We start from the raw sequence: 20243 nt of genomic DNA, 5'->3' as shown, positions 1-20243 counted from the left end.
GAAGAGCTGGATGACAGCTTCCCCAGAAGCCTTGATGTTTCTCTAAGTCGCCCATTAAGTACTTCACAAGAGTGGGTAAGATCGTTCCCTATATGGGATTTAATCACGCCAGGATATCCAGCTTTTGACTATTGTGTTAAGTACATTTTTTGACACACTTTTTTTTTCTCCATCTTTGCCTCGGGTTAGGGGTATTTAGGGGAAGTGTGTCTTCACACTATCTATATATACCTTGGCATTATTACTGGGTGGTTTTTTGGTTGAGAACTGAGGATACCACTGCCACACAGGTTTGCCAATGGCGATATGATCTGGGCTATGTTTCATGCCCCTATCTAGCATGATTGATTTATTGTGCGTCCACTGTTTTTACTCACCTTTTGTGAGCCTTAGGCTCACTTTTATCAGTACTTATTAAAAGTTATATTTTAGGTCTCCTGTTCTTCAGATAGTGCTTTTTGGCTCCTCTTGGATTTAGCTATTCACTACGGTTGATACTGTTGATCCTCTGGGTATTTTGCTATTTGACCCCTTATGCTAGGTGACCCTAGGCTATCCCTCACCTCCGGATTACTCCTAAAGGTGGAGACGCCGGAGTCCTGTGCCTTTCTATACTCCTGAGAAATGCTACTCTAATACCCCCCAGGAAGGGATGCGGCAAGAGCGAGATGGTAAACAGATAATGACAGACAAGGGATATCAAAATTCTGACTGCACACACAGGACTAGACAAAGAGACTCAGGAGAAAAACAAGAGGAGGCTAGCAACAAAAAGGCAACAAGGGTTAACACCACAACCGCACAAATCAACAGGTATTGCACTAAATAGTCTAGATTCACCACACATCCCCAGACCAACTAAGATAAACTATAGCTAGCATAGGTGGAAGGATCCAGCCAGCATATATAGGTGGGGAGCACATGTGATTGGCTCCCCCACAGCATGTGATCAAAAGGAACCTAACAAGCAGAATAGCGGAGATTACCTGCTGCTAGCCTATTTCTGAATTAGCCCTCAGTAAGTCCACGCCCGAGCCTGCCTCCGTAGATGACAGACAACAGAGAGGTTATGAGGCGGAGTGTCAGAATCTTTTGTCTGAACAGAACCCAATGCTGCCAAGACAGTCGGCGAAGTATGTGAAAATCTCCGAGTGACAACAGACTCCCCAATACCTACGCTAACCCCATCAGGAGAAACAAGATAATATTTTATTATCCTGTGAGTTGGCAGTTTTGGCAGAATTTAACCGAATGGTATCCTTTCCCTAGGAGAATTTTTCGGCTTTTTTTGGAGTATACTTATCATATAAGCCCTACCACAAAAATAAGCTCTAGTTGTGGTTCATCCTACTAATAGTACCCTGAAACAGGGCTTGGACAGCCCTTTCAGGATATGTAACTTTTATTGCTGTACGTTAACTTGTAGTTACATGCTGGCTAGTTATATTCACCTCTTCCACCGCTCACTCCAATGTCAGTGGTTTGAACGTGTGTTAATGATAAATGCATATTCACCTCCTTCCCCCTCCCATATTCCCACTCACCCCTTTGTGCCATGTCAGTGATTCAGTCAGACTGCTGTATTACTGCTCAAGGATCACATTGCAACGCTGGGACTAGTCAGTCGCTCTCCTCTCCTGAGCATGTCAGCGTGTATTTCTATGCAGCTGTCACGCTCCGGTGAGAAGAGCTGCCAGCCGGTCCCAGCACGGTGAAGCCATCCTCGGGCAGTAATACGGCCGTCTGAAGGAATCACTGATATTGGAGCAAACGGATGGTTGGGAGAAGAGGTGAATAATCATTTGCAATTATCACACAGTCCAATCACTTCCGCTGGCGCAGAGGTGTGGGCGGGAATACTGGCAGGGGAAAGTGATGAATATTCATTTCCATTAACACATGTTCCAATCACTGACACTGACGCAGAAGGGTGGGCAGAAAAAGGGAGTGAATATACTTTATCATTAACGGGAGACCCAATCACTGAAGACAATAGAAATATAAAACATCCACTTGAAAGAAGCCCTAGCGCATCTTTTGGATCTGTGATCGGCCATCATGATGCTTTACGCCATCACAATTCTGGAGGTTCCATTTTTTTTCCTGTTTTTGCATTCATTGAATGGGATATATATTAATAATTTGAGCAAAATTGCAAACAGCAATACATTCATTTTTTAATTTTTTACATTATATTTGGGGAAAAGAAGAGTGCTTAAAACTTTATATTTTTAGAGGGTTTTTTTGTTTTTTTTTTTGTCACCCTTGGGGACTTGAGCAGCTTGATAGCCAATCCAATATACAGAAATACAACATTATTGCAATATAATGTTACATTTAGGATCTTCTGAAGTCCAGCTACAGTCTAGTCTTTATAATAGACTTCATGTGGCACATGAGGCCTTTTCTGACCCAGCCGCTATGGCAAATGATCGCGCCCTGCAAGGTGCCAGAGGCTGTCAGAAGTGACAGGTGCCATATTGAAGACTTCTTAATACAGCTCTCTTGCTTGCTTGATGTGATTCGAGCTAGCTTCCATTGCATCAATTAAAGCTGGGTGCCAGCTATGCAATATTTATTTGGTTTTTTTTACCTAAATCATTTGGCAGCACTTTGCTTTTCCAAGCTTTTTGTTTCTCTACAAATTCAGCTTTGTTATAATCAACGATTATAAATCACCCGAGAGACGTTTAGAAAAAAAGAGTTTCAAACTATCAGAATGAGCTCACCGACAAATTCTCAGTTAACTCATTTTGAAACGCTGTGAACATTTTTCTGAAACAGAACGGAAAAAAATTTATAGATCCAAACTGATGCATTTAATTATTTTCTAAAACAACTTTTTTTAAGGGGCTGCCTTTTGGCACACAATGTTATACCCTGGCTGGAATACTCACCATACCTGGCTCCACCAGTATACCTCCGATGCGTCTCCCAGTGTCTGGCATTAGTTGCGGTGCCGAGTGTGGCAGCTATTCAATGATCTCAGTGGGTCTGAAGGACTGCTCTGTCTACATAGGCAGAGCTGATTGTACGAACAAGAGTGAGTGCCACCATGAGTCCAGTGTTATGCCAATAGTAAAGCATGGGACCATTCATATGTGGGAGCTTTTCATTCTCAGGAGTGGGCTCACTCACAATATTACCTAAGAACACTGCCATAACTAAACAACAAATCCTCCGACAGAACTTTTCCCAATGATCCCGGCACAATTTGATGATAAACAATGCTTTTCCCAGCGTGATGGAGACCATGTCACAAAAAAAATGTGATAACTAAGTGGCTTGGTGTAGAAAACATTGGCATTTTAGGTCCATCGCCAAGAAACGTCCTAGATCTGAATCACATTGAGAACCTGTGGTCAAACCTCAAAAGCGGGTGGATGTCACCGGAGTGACAGGAATGAGGTGGTGACTGGATGGGAGACCCTACACTGACCCTCAGACTAAGCCTACCCTAGGCTCTCCCTCAACTCAGAGGTACACTTAAACGTAGCGAGGTCTGAGCTCCCGTCGTCTTCATGTTCTTGTCCCTGACGGGAAGACCCCTATCCGTAACCCACCACCCGGGGGAAGGGCAAAGACAGAAGTAGAAAAACATCACCGACAAAACTGACAGGGTACAAACAACTGTTGTAGCAGTATCAGAAAGTGCCTCCTCACAGCTCCAGGCCTGGCTCCAGACTGAACTGAATAACCGTCACCCTCTGTAGGGAGCAGAGGATTCTTAGTCAGGCCTGAAGTGGTCATCAGAGAAATTATCTGGACAGAGTAAAGGCCACTTTACATGCTGCGATATCGTTACCGATATCTCTAGCATAGGTAGCCGCCCCCATCGTTTGTGCGACACGGGCAAATCGCTGCCCGTGGCGCACAAAATTGCTAAAACCCATCACACTACTTACCTGCCTAGCGACATCGCTGTGGCCGGCAAACCGCCTCCTTTCTAAGCCGTCACTAAGCAGGCACCCAATAGAAGCGGAGGGGCGGAGATGAGCGGGACGTAACATCCCGCCCACCTCCTTCTTTCCACATTGCGGGCGGCCGCAGGTAAGGAGATGTTCATCGCTCCTGTGGTGTCACACACAGTGATGTGTGCTGCCACAGGAACGACGAACAACATCGCTAATAAAAAGAAAACGATTTTTTGTTTCAGGACGACCTCTCCGCGGCAAACGATTTTGACCGCTTTTGCGATCTTTTAAAGCCGCTCATAAGTGTGACACACTGCGATACCGTTAATGACGCCGGATGTGCGTCACAAACACCGTGACCCCGACGATAATTCATTAACGATATCGTAGCGTGTAAACCCCGCTTTAGGCTATGTTCGCACACAGCGTTTTTTTTACGCTGCGTTTTTAGCCACTAAAAGAGCACAAAAACGCATAAAAACGCACCCGTGGCAAAAATGCGCAAAAAAACTCATCATTAAAAACGCATGCATTTTTACCGCGTTTTGGTGCGTTTTTGGCGGCGTTTTGCTGCGTTTTTGATCTCTGCATTTTTCCAATGCATTGCATGGGGGGAAAATGCAGAAAAACGCAGGAAAGAATTGACATGTCCATTTTTTTTTGTTAAGCTCAAAAATGCAGCTTAAAAAAAAAAGTTGTGTGCGGACAGCAAAAATGAAAACTCAGACTTTGCTGGGGAAGCAAAGTCATGCAGTTTTGAGCCCAGAAACGCACCCGAAAAATGAGCAAAAACGCCGAGAAAAACGCACTGTGTGCACATAGCCTTAATGAGCTTGCATCTAGCAAGGAAAGCTAACGTTAATTCTGCGACTGCCGAGAGGAAAAGCATATGTTTAATGTGTAAGGCCTTTGATAAGAGACCCTGAGCCTGTCACTAACTTCACCAAGAGGCGACCGTGACAGTGGACAAAGAAAAGCACAGAAATTGTGATAACTCCAAGCACTGATTACGCAAGAAAGGGTCATCAGTCAGGATTTAGCCCAGAAGCTTAAAAAATCAGGGCCAACACTGTGAATATTGAGTTTTTGTATAAACGAGATATTTGTAAATAAATGTGTAAATACTTATGAAATGCTGAGAATTGTACGTCAGTAACCAGAGAAACAGCCGACAATTACATCTAAACACTGAACAATAAAACTTTGTGAGAACTACAATTTGTGTCAGTCTCAGAGCTTTTGGCCACGACTATAAATAAAAAATAAAAAAAAAAAAAGCACCATTAAAAATTACAGCTCTATCTAGGAAAAAAAGACAGAAGACTTGGGAGGCAGATAATTCCGGGGGATTGCACTTGTGTAGTTATTTTTTCACTCCAATTATGAAAGAAAACAAGACAAGACTTCTTACCATATTATTGGACCAAGCAATAAAATTCCCCCTCCATTTAATATTGGTGATGGTCCCTTCTCCTTCATGTAGAATGGTGGTCTTCCATCGGTTCAGCCATGTTCTCTCATATAAGATCAGCTATGGAGACATAAAACAGAGTTAGTAAACTACATTAAGTAGAGGTATCAGTACATGTAGTTTTGGTCAATCCATATAGGAAACCTGCAAAGCTGTAATATAGCAATGACCATACCCTACAGGGCTCCATGGTCCTCTATTGACTGACCTCACGACCCATAATATCACAGCTATGTTTGGACTTCATTTTGCAGAAAAATAAGGACTGTTCTAAAATTAAAGAACAATTACTTATCCATTAAGTCCACCTCCAAGCCAGTGACTGGAGTAACATTTTATGTAACCATATTGTTACTTGTGGACAAGTTATTTTTCTTGACTTTCCATCCACATTGATTAAATGACTAACATTTTTCCTTTTTTTCCCTGATAACTTATATGATTATTATTATAACTTAAATGATTATTTTTTTTTTTACTACAAAGTGTAATAAGTTGGATAACGCTCATTACATATTCATTTCAAATTAATATTAACACAAGGTAATCTTATGTAAAGAACACAGTATTACGTGCAGTAAAGCCGTTCACCACAAGATGGCGCCAGAGTACAACAATTAGGCCACACTCCAGCCTGCGCCAGTAGCACTTGGCCATTTTAATGCAGCACATAACATTGCAAACCTGCAAGGGTAACATCTTGTAATTTTGTTTCTTTGTCCTACTGAGCTCATCTTGTGGGTGTACTGTAGACGGCACTTACACCCATGGGTGCCTGAGCAAAATCATTACTGTGCAAATGACTTTTGGTCGGATCTTGTGAACTAAGGTTTTAAAATATCTGTTCCATTTCACAGGGGTCATGGACAGAGGACATTTAATGCAAATTGCTAAAGTGTTACTACTCTAGAATTACAAATTGACTGAGGGTAAACTTAGAAGAAGGAAAAACAGGCTGTACACTGCCAAGGAATAAAAATGGAAAATTAACCTTTGAGGTGGCAAATACAGCAAAAAAAAGCATTGAAAAGCCAAAATTAATTGCTGCACCAATGGGAAAAATAATCTACAGGACTACGTCTGAAGTTAATCGAGGGAGAAGGTGTTATACAAGGTGGACAGAATACAGTTTGGATATGTTGTAGGAAACAAGAAGAAATATATATTTTACACAAAAGAGAGTCTTACCAGTATTTGTTTTATGCTTTTTTTTTTTCTTTAAAATACATAAACCTCTATGCATTTCCACAATACACAAGGTATTCATGTTAAAGTAGTATAATATGTCATACCTGCTTAGTACATTAATAAAAAAAAAACAAAAAAACCTACAACTCTGAAAACTCCACACCAAATCTGGAGCAAGATTCTCAATAAACCCACATCTAGTCCTCCTACTGTGAATATACAGAGCGTTTTGATGCAGATTTGGGGTGGATTTTTAGTTATTGCACATTGTAAAATCTGCATCTGGTTAATATCCACCATTTGGGAATAATATTTGGCTAAATCTCATCCACTTTATTGGCACTGTAATCTGCAGAGGATTATCTGGGTGGAATTTCCAGATTAATCTTGCAATGTAAAAAGTCATGGAATTATGGAAGTCACAGGATGTACAGATATGTTAGAAATTATACAAACATGGAAACATTATTTTCAAAGCATCTTGATTTATTCGGAAATAATGCCCAGCATGTTGAGTTTATTACTGGTGTCTGAGGCATATTTAACCCTAAATGCACTTGGGCATCATCAAGGTGCAAAGATGCTGCAGGCCACGGTAGCACGTTCAGACCACGCAGGCTGCTCACATTAAGATATGAAACGTGTGGCTTGGCGTTATGTAGAAAAACGGCTCCTGGGACACTTTGGAGAAATGGCTGCACCTCTGGTTCCATGACCAAAAAATGTAATTGACCTAGCACTGTACAGAAATAAAATATACATGCACTATACTCCCAGGGTGGGTCCTATTCTTGGTTATGAAGCACATGTATGTGGACTTTGCCTTTTAGAGCGGCCAGCACCACTGTTATGGTCGTATATCCTATAGCATATATATATATATCCTATATATATAGCCACGGGCGGCACGGTGGCTCAGTGGTTAGCATTGCAGTCTTGTAGCGCTGGGGTCCTGGGTTCAAATCCCACCAAGGACACCATCTGCAAGGAGTCTGTATGTTCTCCCCGTGTTTGCGTGGGTTTCCTCCGGGTTCTCCGGTTTCCTCCCACACTCCAAAGACATACAGATAGGGACTCTAGATTGTGAGCCCCAGTGGGGACAGTGTTGCCAATGTATGTAAAGCGCTGTGGAATTAATAGCGCTATATAAATGAATAAAATTATTATTATTATTATTATTATTATATCCTGAGAAATAAATTATATACATACCAGATGCTCTCTCAATGCAACCAAGTGAGCGTGATCCTTCATACCCTCCCCCCCCTCCCACAAATCAGTGTTAGTGCATGTGGAATGAATACACAGAAAGGGCACTCCCCCACTGGACACTAACTCACTAACAGGCCATCTTTAATCCAATTTATTAAATGGAATCTGTCAGCAAGTTTTTGCTATGTAATCTGAAGACAGCATGCTGTAAAGATTAAAACACAGAATTCAAATTAGTGTCTCTTATCAAGCTTTCTGGTGTTGTTAACTGCACTGTATGTTTTACCACCGGGAGATTATCATTGCTCAGACTACATTTCTCTCCTGTCAGTCTGGCACGCCCCCTTCTGTGATTAGTAGCGCACTGTCTATAGACTTTGTACATAAAGTCTCGTGGGGGGTATCTTTCTCAGCTCTGCTGCATGGCTAAATTTAAAATATCTGCGGAAGAACCACTGCACCCAGTAAACAAAGTGATACATCCTTGGACTGAGGGTCTCTTTGTCAATGTTATGCTGCTCTCAGATGAGGTAGCAAAAACCTGCTGAAAGATTCCCTTTAAGATCATAATTTCCACAGACTAATTACAATGAGGTAATATAGGTTAGAAAATCCTATATTGACGCTAATGTCCCATCCCTTGATTTCACTGATAACTTGATGAAACATGCTGGGAGACATATGTCGTATGTATGGTAAGTTTTATACACCCATAGTTTACCTATCAATCATGAGATGACGGCACCCCAAGGTGCTATCCCTCCATACACCAGCTCAAGTAGTAAGCATGCTCTTCCGAGATACATTTAGTAAGTAATACTGGAGAACGTTGTTCTTTATTAAATCTATTACCCCATTGTGAATAGTATATGGAGATAATGATCTTAAAAAAATTAGATGAAAGGTTAAATTTGGTTGTGTGTGCACGCTGAGTATTTGGCACTGTGCACATACTCTTAATGGTCTCTTAGCGAGGGGCTTAAATATAGTGGGACATTGCCCTTTTTGGGATAATTTATATATTACCGTATAAACTCATACCCCTCCAGGTCATACAGTCTCCATTAGGGTGCATTCAGATGACTGTAGAAATCGTCCCGAAATCGGACCACAATGCTTTGACTGGCCGCATGTCTCCTGACTTGAGCATGACTTCATATAATTCTATGCTGCTGTCACGATTGGGTTGGGAGACAAGCGGCCAGTCTGATCAGTGCAGTCCAATTTCGGGATGATATATATGGTTGCCTGAATGCACCATAAGTGTCTTCTACCTGGAATGAAGACTAGAGCGGTCTGGCGACCATACATTATGTGCACTTTGAAAAATAAGAAAAGATTGTGCACCGCACTGCTTACCTATACTGGAGGTAGTGTGGTATTTCTGTCCCAAACACAGTTCAGTATGGAGTTGCCTTGATTATATCCATTAGATTTTCAGATGTCACAGAAAAACATTTTTTCTCATCTTGATGGATCCAACAAAGTCCATTACCGACGTGCTATTGCCCAGTTTAAACAAGTATATCCATAGAACAAAGAGAGACAGGGCAGCACTCACCGATAAACTAGGACTATTTTATTTTTTAATGCTGACAGGTGAGACGGACATGAGGGAATGCAGGGAGGGGAGCACGAGGTCCTCGTGCTCCCCTCCCTGCATTCCCTCATGTCCGTCTCACCTGTCAGCATTAAAAAATAAAATAGTCCTAGTTTATCGGTGAGTGCTGCCCTGTCTCTCTTTGTTCTATTGACCATACATTATGTCACCCTGCACTACAATCCCGGGAGCAGGAACGGTGTGATGTTCTCTTGTAAAGGACTCTACATGGCATTGCGTCTAAGACATAAGTGGAACTAATCAAAGAAGAGGATAGCCCTCATTACGGTCTTGTTCTGCACCATGATAGCCCTGGTGCTGTGAGGTCAATGTAACACCTAGAGCTAAACACGTGGCTCATAGCCCAATGTCATGCACAGACCTTCAGATGGTCTGCAGAAACTGCTTGGTATGTGACGTCCAATTCCACTTCTAGTCTAAAATGGATCAATTGTGGAACCAGTGTTACGGCCATTTCTGCAACGTGTATAGACTTGTATCATGTCTGAATGGTCCAGCTTTATGCAAACAAACAATGCCAAACCCCAATAGGAAAAGAAAAATTATATGTGACTAGGTTTATTTGTCCTGGTAATAAAGAGGGTAAAACATGCCATTAGGGAACTTGTACTGTAAATAAATTTCCGTGAAGGAGTTAATTTGTTTTATATAACTAATGGGGTATATGGATTTCTTGCTTCTGATAACTGCTTGGCTTCAGTGTTGTCTTGTTTTCCAGCATAAGTAATAGTGCACTTTTTGCTGCATAAGTTACATAAATACATCTGTAGTTTATGACTAAGCAGATCGATGTGCAGTAATTATTGGAGGCTTCAGCAAGAGCACCGGTAAGGAAACGGCTGAAGATGGTCATCTCCTTCCTGATCTCCTCAATCATTAATATTCCTGAAGATGAGGCTCTGGGCACATTAATTCATTAGATCGCTCAGACTGTAACGTGTGAGCGGGACCCTAACGCTTCCTGTATGAAATACTCAATAATGTATTGCTGTGGAACATCTTCTGTAGTTCGCACGTCTCCCTTCTGATGTGTACAGTGCTGCAGAACATGCGCTATAGAAAGAGGATTATCCAAACACCAGGTATTGCAGATTGGAAATGGTGTAGCAAGAAGACATGATCTACACAGTCATCAGACTCACTGAGATACTAAAGGGGCTGCCTCAGGATCTGATGTTCATAATTAAGGATATATTCGCTGTGGCGTTTATGCACTTCTTTGTGAGTAAAAACATAGCGTTTTACAGTAACAGCAAAATGAATGATATTTCTAAAATGTCACGCACACATGTTGCATTTTTTTGGAAATGTGACGCATTTACGAGATACAAAACTTGAAAAAAAAAATGAACCAAACACTGCATGAAAAATAAGAGTAAGGTACGCAGCATTCCTGCTAACACTGCATTTTTCATATAGAAGAAAAAAATGCAACAAAATACTATGTCTCAACATATGCTGAGAGCTTGGGATGGCTGAGTCGCTGGCCCGAGCTATGCACTCATGGATGAGGCTAGCAAAAACAGTTTGGACTCTCTAGCATTGGGAAAGTACAGAGGAAATTGCGCCTTGCCCATAAAACCGGCCACCTCTAATAGACTGCATAATTGGCCGGTAACCTTGGCACTAGGTTCCATCTGTTCTTGATAACAGAGAACATTTTTAATAATGGGTAAATCACATCGTTGTTTGTTTTTAAAAACACTTCATTTTATGAATATTTGATGATAATAAAGGGTGCTTTACACATTGCGACATCGCTAGTGATTGCTAGCGATGTTGAGCGCAATAGCACCCGCCCCCGTCGGTGGCACGATATGTGATCACTGCCGTAGCAAACATTATCACTACGGCAGCGTCACACGCACATACCTGTTCAGCGACGTCGCTGTGACTGCCGACCAATCCCTCTCTCAAGGGGGAGGTGCGTTCAGCGTCACCGCGACGTCACTAAGCAGCCGGCCAATAGAAGCGGAGGGGCGGAGATGAATGGGACATAACATCCCGCCCACCTCCTTCCTTCCTCATTGCCGGTGGAGGCAGGTAAGGAGATGTTCGTCGTTCCTGCGGCGTCACCCATAGCGATGTGTGGTGCCGCAGGAGCGACAAACAACATCGTACCTGCTGCAGCAACAATATTAAGGAAATGAGCAATGTGTCAAAGAGCAACGATTTTTCACGTTTTTGTGCTCGTTGATCGTCGCTCATTTGTGTTACACGATGCGATGTCGGTAACGGCGCCGGATGTGCGTCACTACCGACGAGACCCCGACGATATATCGTTACCAATATCGCAGCGTGTAAAGCCCCCTTAACTCTTCAACCTTTACTGAAAAAAAATAATTGTGTAAAGCTTAAATTAAGTACACTTTCATAATTAACAGTATAAATGAAGGGGGGGAAAATATTTTTGTCTGTAATAAGATGTCTTACATTTAATCTGCCTATTTAAAAGGTGAAAAGTAGTCACTGTGCTGTTTGGTATCATGGAGTGTACCACACGGAACGTGGAAAGATAAATAAGGAGAGTGTTATCTCAGAAGATTAGAAAGAAAATTATAAACATGTTAAAGAGAACCTGTCAGTAGTATTTTGCTAATTACAGAAATTGCCATATTAGAGCTGTAATTTAAAATGATATCTCTAATGAAGAAATACATTTTGTGGGTTTTTTTTGTGTGTAATTATTGTATGAAGTTTTCCTGTAATCATAGTTTTGTGTATAGGGGAAGGACAGTGGGCCAGAGTCTTTTCTTAGTCTCTTGGCCCATCTGCCTCCTGTAGTTGAATGAAAGGGCACTGATCCATCAGTAACTTGCCTCTTATTTTAAATATCATGCGGACGCAGTAATTTTTATGGTCAATGAAAAAACAATAGGTCTTCAACAAAATGTCACCATCAGCGACACACGTGCAATCACATCTACACGTCATTGATTTGAGTTAAGCCCGCTTTACACGCTTCAATATATCTCACAATCCGTAGTTGGGGTCAAGTTGTAAGTGACGCACATCCGGCATCGTTTGTGAGGTATCTGCGTGTGACACCTACGTGCGATCAGGATTGAACGCAAAACCGTTGATCGCAAACACATCGTATCTTTGTCTAGAATTGAACGTTTTGTTGCACGAACCTAGTCAATTGTAACGTGTGACATCCCTCATACGATTTTGGTGTCTGATGCTATGTGCACAGGTGTGCGCTCTGCACCGCAGCTTAAAAAAGGTCCGCTTCAGAGCGCAGCTGAAAAGCTGCGTTCTGAAGCGCCTCACAATGTCTGTCATTCACTAATCTCTGTAAGTCGGTCACTATCTCTGTCCCTCTCTCTCTGTCCATGTCAGTCTATCCCTCTTACCCCCTTTCTCATACTCGCCGATCCCCGATCCCCGGCGCGGCGCTGCACGGCATTCACACTGCTCCGGCGGCTTTTACTATTTTGAAAAAGCCGGCCGCCCATTAAACAATCTCGTATTCCCTGCTTTCCCCGCCCACCGGCGCCTATGATTGGTTGCAGTGAGACACGCCCCCACGCTGAGTGACAGGTGTCTCACTGCACCCAATCACAGCAGCCGGTGGGCGTGTCTATACTGTGCAGTGAAATAAATAATTAAATAATTTAAAAAAACGGCGTGCGGTCCCCCCCAATTTTAAAACCAGCCAGATAAAGCCATACGGCTGAAGGCTGGTATTCTCAGGATGGGGAGCTCCACGTTATGGGGAGCCCCCCAGCCTAACAATATCAGCCAACAGCCGCCCAGAATTGCCGCATACATTATATGCGACAGTTCTGGGACTGTACCCGGCTCTTCCCGATTTGCCCTGGTGCGTTGGCAAATCGGGATAATAAGGAGTTATTGGCAGCCCATAGCTGCCAATAAATCCTAGATTAATCATGTCAGGCGTCTCCCCGAGAAACCTTCCATGATTAATCTGTAAGTGACAGTAAATAAACACACACCCGAAAAAATCCTTTATTAGCCAGGAGAGCAGGGAGCCAGCGCTAAGCAGTGTGCGCGGCTCTCTGCACATGTAGCTGCAGTACACATCGGGTTAATAACACGATGTGTACTGTAGCTAGGAGTGCAGGGAGCCAGCGCTAAGCAGTGTGCGCGGCTCCCTGCTCTCTGTACATGTAGCGACGTTATGATCGCTGCTGCGTCGCTGTGTTTGACAGCTAAGCAGCGATCATTAACAGCGACATAGAAGGTCGTTGTTGCGACACAGAAAATGGTGACGTACCAGCGACGTCGCTGTCGCTATGTGTGAACCCAGCCTAAGGGACTGTCACCAATCTCTCTGGACATGGTCAAAATAGAAAAAGTGATGACAAAGTGAATAGACAGATAATATAAATGGTAACCAAAGAGCCCAGAGCAAATTCAAGAGATAAACTCAGATTGCACTATCCATCGCTCACTTGGCCAAAGTGGACTTTATGTAAATGATCAAAGAGAAAACTACTGCAAGAAAATCAAAGAACAAGACTGGAATTTGCCAAATGCATATTGAAAAGCCAGAAAGCTTATGGATGAATGTCCTTTGGAAATGTGGCGCCCCTGACCTGGTCAGGCACCACAGAGTACTGAACCCATGCTGGGACAGTGCTTTCAGCTAATTCCAAAGGCCGGAATAGGGTGTGTAGGCACAGACACGTAGCAACCAGGTCTCCCACACCTTAGAGGGGACCCTTGGGCAGACCCAAGAGGGGGCTTTCCTCTCCTCCTCTCATCTAGGGGTGTAGGGGAGGGGCTGGAACCTAAGGTGTCAGCGGCTGTAAGGAAAGTAGGAGGAGCTAGCCAGTCTTAGAGCGAGAGGCGCGAAAAGAGGGTTGCTGAAGGAGAGAGGCGCGCTGATACGCTTGTCAGACCCTGCACGTGTAGTAGCCATTGGCGGGGGAGAACGGTTACCAGCAAGTCGGTCAAAAAGACGCTGAGGAAGTCAGCTGGTCGAGTACGGAGACTCCTGGTGATTAGGCACGTGCGGGGAACAGGTCCCTAGAGTAGACCTCTATTTATTGATCTGCTAAACCTGCCGGTGAGGGGAACCACAAGTCCCACACCAACCAACTAGAGTCCGAGCCTCAGCAGCAAGGAGGGGGCCCATAAGGGGGATCGAGCGTGGAGCTATCTCCCTTGGTCCACGCTGCCGGCAAACGAGCCAAAAAGGGGAGAAAAGGCAGTAGCGACTTCCCTGGATGAATCCCACGGTACTTCAAGTCAGGGGTTATCCGAAACAAGAAGTGCTAGGAAGTTCCTCACAGAACATCTGAAAGTGAGTAAAGAACAGTTGAAAGACATCTTGGATTGAGACTGAGTTTTTTTGGGACCTGTTGTTCCACGCACCCGAGCCCCTGGGGCCAGCCTCACTCACGGGAGGCCACACCACCAGACTGCAGACTCCATCAGCCCCAGACGCTCATTAAACCTGCAGTGGCGGTCACCCATAACCCTGACCGCAAACCGTGAGTGGCGTCACGACTCCCATGTAAATAAACCTGACATACCTGTAGCCAGAGATTCCAAAAAGTGACGACCCTGTGGCGTCCTGGAAGGTGGAATGATGTCCCTGGGGCGACTGCTGGGCTTCACATCTGGCGTCACGAACAGGATCAAGGACTAGACCTGCTTAGACAGGTGACAGTGAGCCTTAGCGGTCCGATTGAAAAATTTGAACCGCCGCCATTTTGTTGCTGTTAAAAGCGCACGATTTAAGAAGCTGCAGCCCACGCAGAAGAAAAGGTAACCGCCCACGAAGAGGAGTGGCTGTCCCAGGATGGGGGCGGATCTGTCCCCGGACTGCGGGGACGTCCCAGTCCAAAGGAAGGAGAACAACCAGAAACGAAACTAAGACTGCGGCGTCACCAGAAGTTGATGAGCAACGACAGAGATAAGATGGCGTCTGCAGGAGGTGACCAGGGAGAGCAAAGTTGGACCAGGCCCATGACCGCAGAGGAGCTGGAGGCAGAAGTGGGAAGAATTGCCGACGGTATGGATGAGGAGCGCAGGCGAGAGATAGCCGCTTGGAAGAAGATGATAATGGCAATTAGAAACCTGTGGTTGTCGGTGCAGTGAGGCCCGCCTGGAGGCACTGCCCACGCTCAATTAGAGTCGTCGTCGGCAGTGGCGACCATGCTGCGGGATGTCTCCAGATCTGTGTGAAAGCAAAACCGCCCCTGTTCCACCTGGTATGCTGACCCCACTGGCAATGTCATCAGACGCCGGTGCGATGCCTGGTGCGCTGTCCGGTGCGATGCCTGAGGCGATGTCCGGTGCGATGCCTGAGGCGATGCCCGATGCGACGTCTGGCGAGATGTCCGGTGCGATGCCCGATGCGACGTCCGGTGCGACCCCCGATGTAACACCAGATGTGACACCCACGGCCAGAGCAGACCAGGCCGCAACGCCTTCTGTCCTAGTTGCCCGACCAGAGGTGGTCACAGCGCCCCAGTCGCTGACTGGGGATCCAGCTCCTATCCCCAGACCAGAGGTGGTCACAGCGCCCCAGTCGCTGACTGAGGAACGGGGTCTTGCGCCCCGATCTGAAGTGGACACAGTGCCCCCTCAGCCAGAGAGAGAATCGAAGCCTTTGCCCTGGGCTGACCTGTTTGTCAAGTCCATGGGCCACAAGCTGCCATCCCGACTTAAAGCAGTCACAGCTCCCCTCTCAGCTGGAGAGGGATTCCTCATCCTACCTGGCTGGTGAAGGCTCATCCCCAGAGCTGCTCCTTGCCCGACCGGAGGAGGTCGCAGCACCCTCTGAGAGAGAGGGAGGCCGCGCTGCTGTTCCCCGAACGACCGGAAGATGTCGCAGCACCCCCTGCCAGGGAAGAAGACCTGGTTGCATATAGCCCCAGCATGTATGTGACCTGATTACCTGCTGATGACCAGGTGATGGTAATGCGGAGACCAGCCCGCAGAGGGCAGCGTAGTGAGAGAGCCAGACACCCCCTTGAGAAGCCCACCGCAGAGAGAGCAAATGGAGGCCAGGGACCTGCAGGAAAAGCAGTCCCTGTGGCGGGCCAGACACCAGGCCAGAGGTCCCCTCCACCGTGGGGTAGTGAAGGAATTCAACTGCCGCACAGGGTGGGGCTTTATAGTGGAGGCCGGAGTGAAGGAGGGGATCTTTGTCTCCAGACGGGACGTGCAGTCCCACCTACAGCGGGGTCACCCTGGTCGTGATTTCTATGTGGGGGATGTAGTTGAGTTCACCAGGCATATGGGAGAGAGAGGCTGGTTTGCCTTGGACGAGGTACAATGTTCGAAGGAAACCTTAGTGAGCTCAGACTTCATCCCCACTGTTTCTACCAGGTCCCCAGAGTCATCACCACCAGGGGACGCTCATGCTGCAATCTCCCAGAATCAGAGCACTGAAAATAAGAGCCCTGGTCTTGAGAGAAGAAAATTTGTGTAGTCTAAAATGTCTTTATAGAGAACCTGTTTAGTTTAAGAATATTTAACATGTTGAAAATTAAAGTAACGTTAAAGTGAAATGTGCCCGCAAGGACTGTTGCGAGAACCTTTTAAAATATTCCTTAGCACCAGGTTACGTGCACTTTAAAAATGGCCCACAGGCTATGAACTGGCTATAGCCACAAACCTTCGCATTGTAAAACGTTACCTCAGTGGTACCAACCCTCAGAGTGTGCCTGTTTATGGGGCCTGCTCTCCAACACCAGAGAGCACGCCTGTTTATGGGGCCTGCTCTCCAACACCAAGGGAGCACGCCTGTTTATGGGGCCTGCTCTCCAACACACGGAAGCTGGTACGCCTGTTTATGGGGCCTACCCTACACCACCCTCCTCAGGAGAGGAAGATTGGAGGAAAGGTCTGGGATACAGATGGCCCAGACCTGGTAACCAAAGGGACCGGTGATCTGCCTCCTGGAAGCTGCTGGGTGGGACCAGGACTCGTGGGTGGTGGTTGAACCGTACCTGGTATGATTTAAATGTAAATATATCCCCTGTGTGGGAAAAGTTGTATTTAATTTTCTTGTCTTTGCAGCCCGAGGATGTGCTGTTGATAACCAAGGGGGAATGTGGCGCCCCTGACCTGGTCAGGCACCACAGAGTACTGCATCCATGCTGGGACAGTGCTTTCAGGTAATTCCAAAGGCCGGAATAGGGTGTGTACACACAGACACATAGCAACCAGGTCTCCCACACCTTAGAGGGGACCCTTGGGCAGACCCAAGAGGGGGATTTCCTCCACATCTCATCTAGGGGTGTAGGGGAGGGGCTGGAAGCTAAGGTGGCAGCGGCTGTAAGGAAAGTAGGAGGAGCTAGCCAGTCTGAGAGCGAGAGGCGCGAAAAGAGGGTTGCTGAAGAAGAGACGCGCGCTGACACACTAGTCAGACCCTGCACGTGTAGTAGCTGTTGGCGGGGGAGAACGGTTACCAGCAAGTCAGTCAGAAAGACGCTGAGGAAGTCAGCTGGTCGAGTACGGAGACTCCTGGTGACTAGGCACGCGCGGGGTACAGGTCCCTAGAGTAGACGTCCATTTATTGATTTGCTAAACCTGCCGGTGAGGGGAACCACAAGTCACACACCAACCAACTAGAGTCCGAGCCTCAGCAGTAATGAGGGGGTCCACAAGGGGGATCGAGCGTGGAGCTATCTCCCTTGGTCCACGCTGCCGGCAAACGAGCCAAAAAGGGGAGAAAAGGCAGTAGCGACTTTCCTGGATGAATCCCATGGTACTTCAAGTCAGGGGTTATCCGAAACAAGAAGTGCTAGGAAGGCGAGTTAACGGTTACCCTTAGACCGGCCCAAAGGATACCTGGTTTCTCCTGGTTTATCTCAGCATCGCCCAGGTTCCTCACAGAACATCTGAAAGTGAGTAAAGAACAGTTGAAAGACATCTTGGACTGAGACTGAGTTATTTTGGGACCTGTTGTTCCACGCACCCGAGCCCCTGGGGCCAGCCTCACTCACGGGAAGCCACACCACCAGACTGCAGACTCCATCAGCCCCAGACGCTCATTAAACCTGTAGTGGCGGTCACCCATAACCCTGACCGCAAACCGTGAGTTGCGTCATGACTCCCATGTAAATAAACCTGACATACCTGTAGCCAGAGATTCCAAAAAGTGAAGACCCTGTGGCATCCCAGAAGGTGGAATGATGTCCCTGGGGCGACTGCTGGGCTTAAAAGAAATATGATACAAAACTGGAGCAATTTGGCAAGTCACATCTCCTCTATGTTCACAGAGGCAAACATGAAGCCTACAAAGAAGAGAACACTGTACCTACTGGAGGTGGCACGGTTATGTTTTAGGGCTGGTTTGTTGCCTCTAGCACAGGGTGTCTAGAATCTATGCAGGGTAAAATGAAAAGCCCAAGACTATCAATGTATTATTGAGTGACATGTACTGCCCGACCGATGCTAGAAAGCTTGGTCCGAGTCACAGGTCATGGGTCCTCCACTAGGATAGTAACCCAAAATGCTGCCAAAAACATCCAAGAATAACAGAGAAAAGTACTGGACTATCTGGAGGTGGCCTCTATGAGCCCTGATCCTGTTGAACATCTGGGGAAGGAGCTGGAGCCTGCAGTGTAGAAGGCACCTTCACAGCTGGAGCAGTTTGCTCAGTAGGAGTGGGCCAAGATACTGTACCTGAGGACAGGTGCAGAAGTCTCATTGAGAGATAGAAACATTTGTTTGCAGTGATTGCCACAAAATATGTTAGGGTACCATCATTTCTGTCCAGGTCACGTTCATCACATTTTTTTAATTTATTTTTTTAAGTTTCTTGCTGATTCACTATTCAAAAGCAATGTATTACTTTTCTCAGTTTCAAGTTATTCCATTCCTCATTGTGGATGTATCTTACTTTAAACAGACGGCTATCAACAACTTTGTCCACGTGTAAACATAAGCCGATCGCTGCCGTTAAAGGCAGAAGCCAACTGTATAAACCCACCCGCACCTGTCGTGTGCCATCTACATACGTCACAAGTTGGGAAGGGGTTAAGCCTGACAAATAAGACAAGGAAAAGCCATGAACCAGCATCTTCTAAGTTCAAGCTATGAGAAATGATGTAAGGAGTGTCACTTGTAAAATATTGTTGGCTGTACAGAAAATCACTGTATGGTTCTTCACCATTGAAGTTTTCCAGTAGAGCAGCAAGGACATGGTTAAGTGACAATGGTTTATTTCTCTGACTTTCCACATTCTAAAATGTTCTTTGCTATCTTTTTGACCCACTAATGCTAGAGGGCCAGGCAAACCCAAACGCACAACTGTTCATAATAATTACAGAGAGAAAATGTATTTTGCTTGTAGCTTTAAACAGGTCAGGCTAAATCAGCCCAGTCCGTGGCATGCAATTCCAAAAGCATTTACACACTGACATTTCTAAGTTTACAAAACACTGTGTATTTCTTCTCTGGCATTTTGCGTCCCTGAGTCCCACAAAATACTTCACCATCATTATCGGAAAACAAGGAGCTGGCCCCTCTTAAAGGGACAGGTCGGAATTTAAAAGCCTTGATATGTCTGGCAAACTGCAAAGAAGAAAAAATTACCGTAGTGTATTGATAGCTAAAGAAAAAAGTTTATATTATGTTTTCTATAAGACACTAAATTGTAAGAAATTGTAATGATGTCTTACCGTACTTCCTAGGGGTAAATTGTATACAGCACAATTGGCACTAGAATCTGAGATTACCTTTGAAGTGTGTATGGGGCGTTTCTTCAGCAGGGTCCTGTGATGTCGGCAGTAATCCTACTATCTGGGTTTGTTTTATATCTTTTAAAAGGAAGGTGGTTCATGGAGAAAGTGTCAGATCTATCATGTCTAGATAGGTGAAGATACTGCAGAGATCAGAGGACACCTTC

General features: G+C 45.3%; 1 protein-coding gene across 1 annotated transcript in view; it reads right to left on the bottom strand.

Annotated features, from left to right (window-relative positions):
- VPS41 (VPS41 subunit of HOPS complex) overlaps positions 1-20243 on the bottom strand; it is a 358461-nt gene that overhangs the window by 164353 nt on the left and 173865 nt on the right. Inside the window, exon 8 of the mRNA XM_075315114.1 lies at positions 5326-5445. Coding sequence (XP_075171229.1) covers positions 5326-5445 — 120 coding nt within the window. The remainder of the gene's footprint in view (positions 1-5325; positions 5446-20243) is intronic.

This window comes from Anomaloglossus baeobatrachus, chromosome 6, assembly GCF_048569485.1.
Source record: "Anomaloglossus baeobatrachus isolate aAnoBae1 chromosome 6, aAnoBae1.hap1, whole genome shotgun sequence".
Classification (NCBI taxonomy): Eukaryota; Metazoa; Chordata; class Amphibia; order Anura; family Aromobatidae; genus Anomaloglossus; species Anomaloglossus baeobatrachus.
Note: the sequence above shows the minus strand (reverse complement) of the source record. Positions and strands in the feature narration are given on the sequence as shown.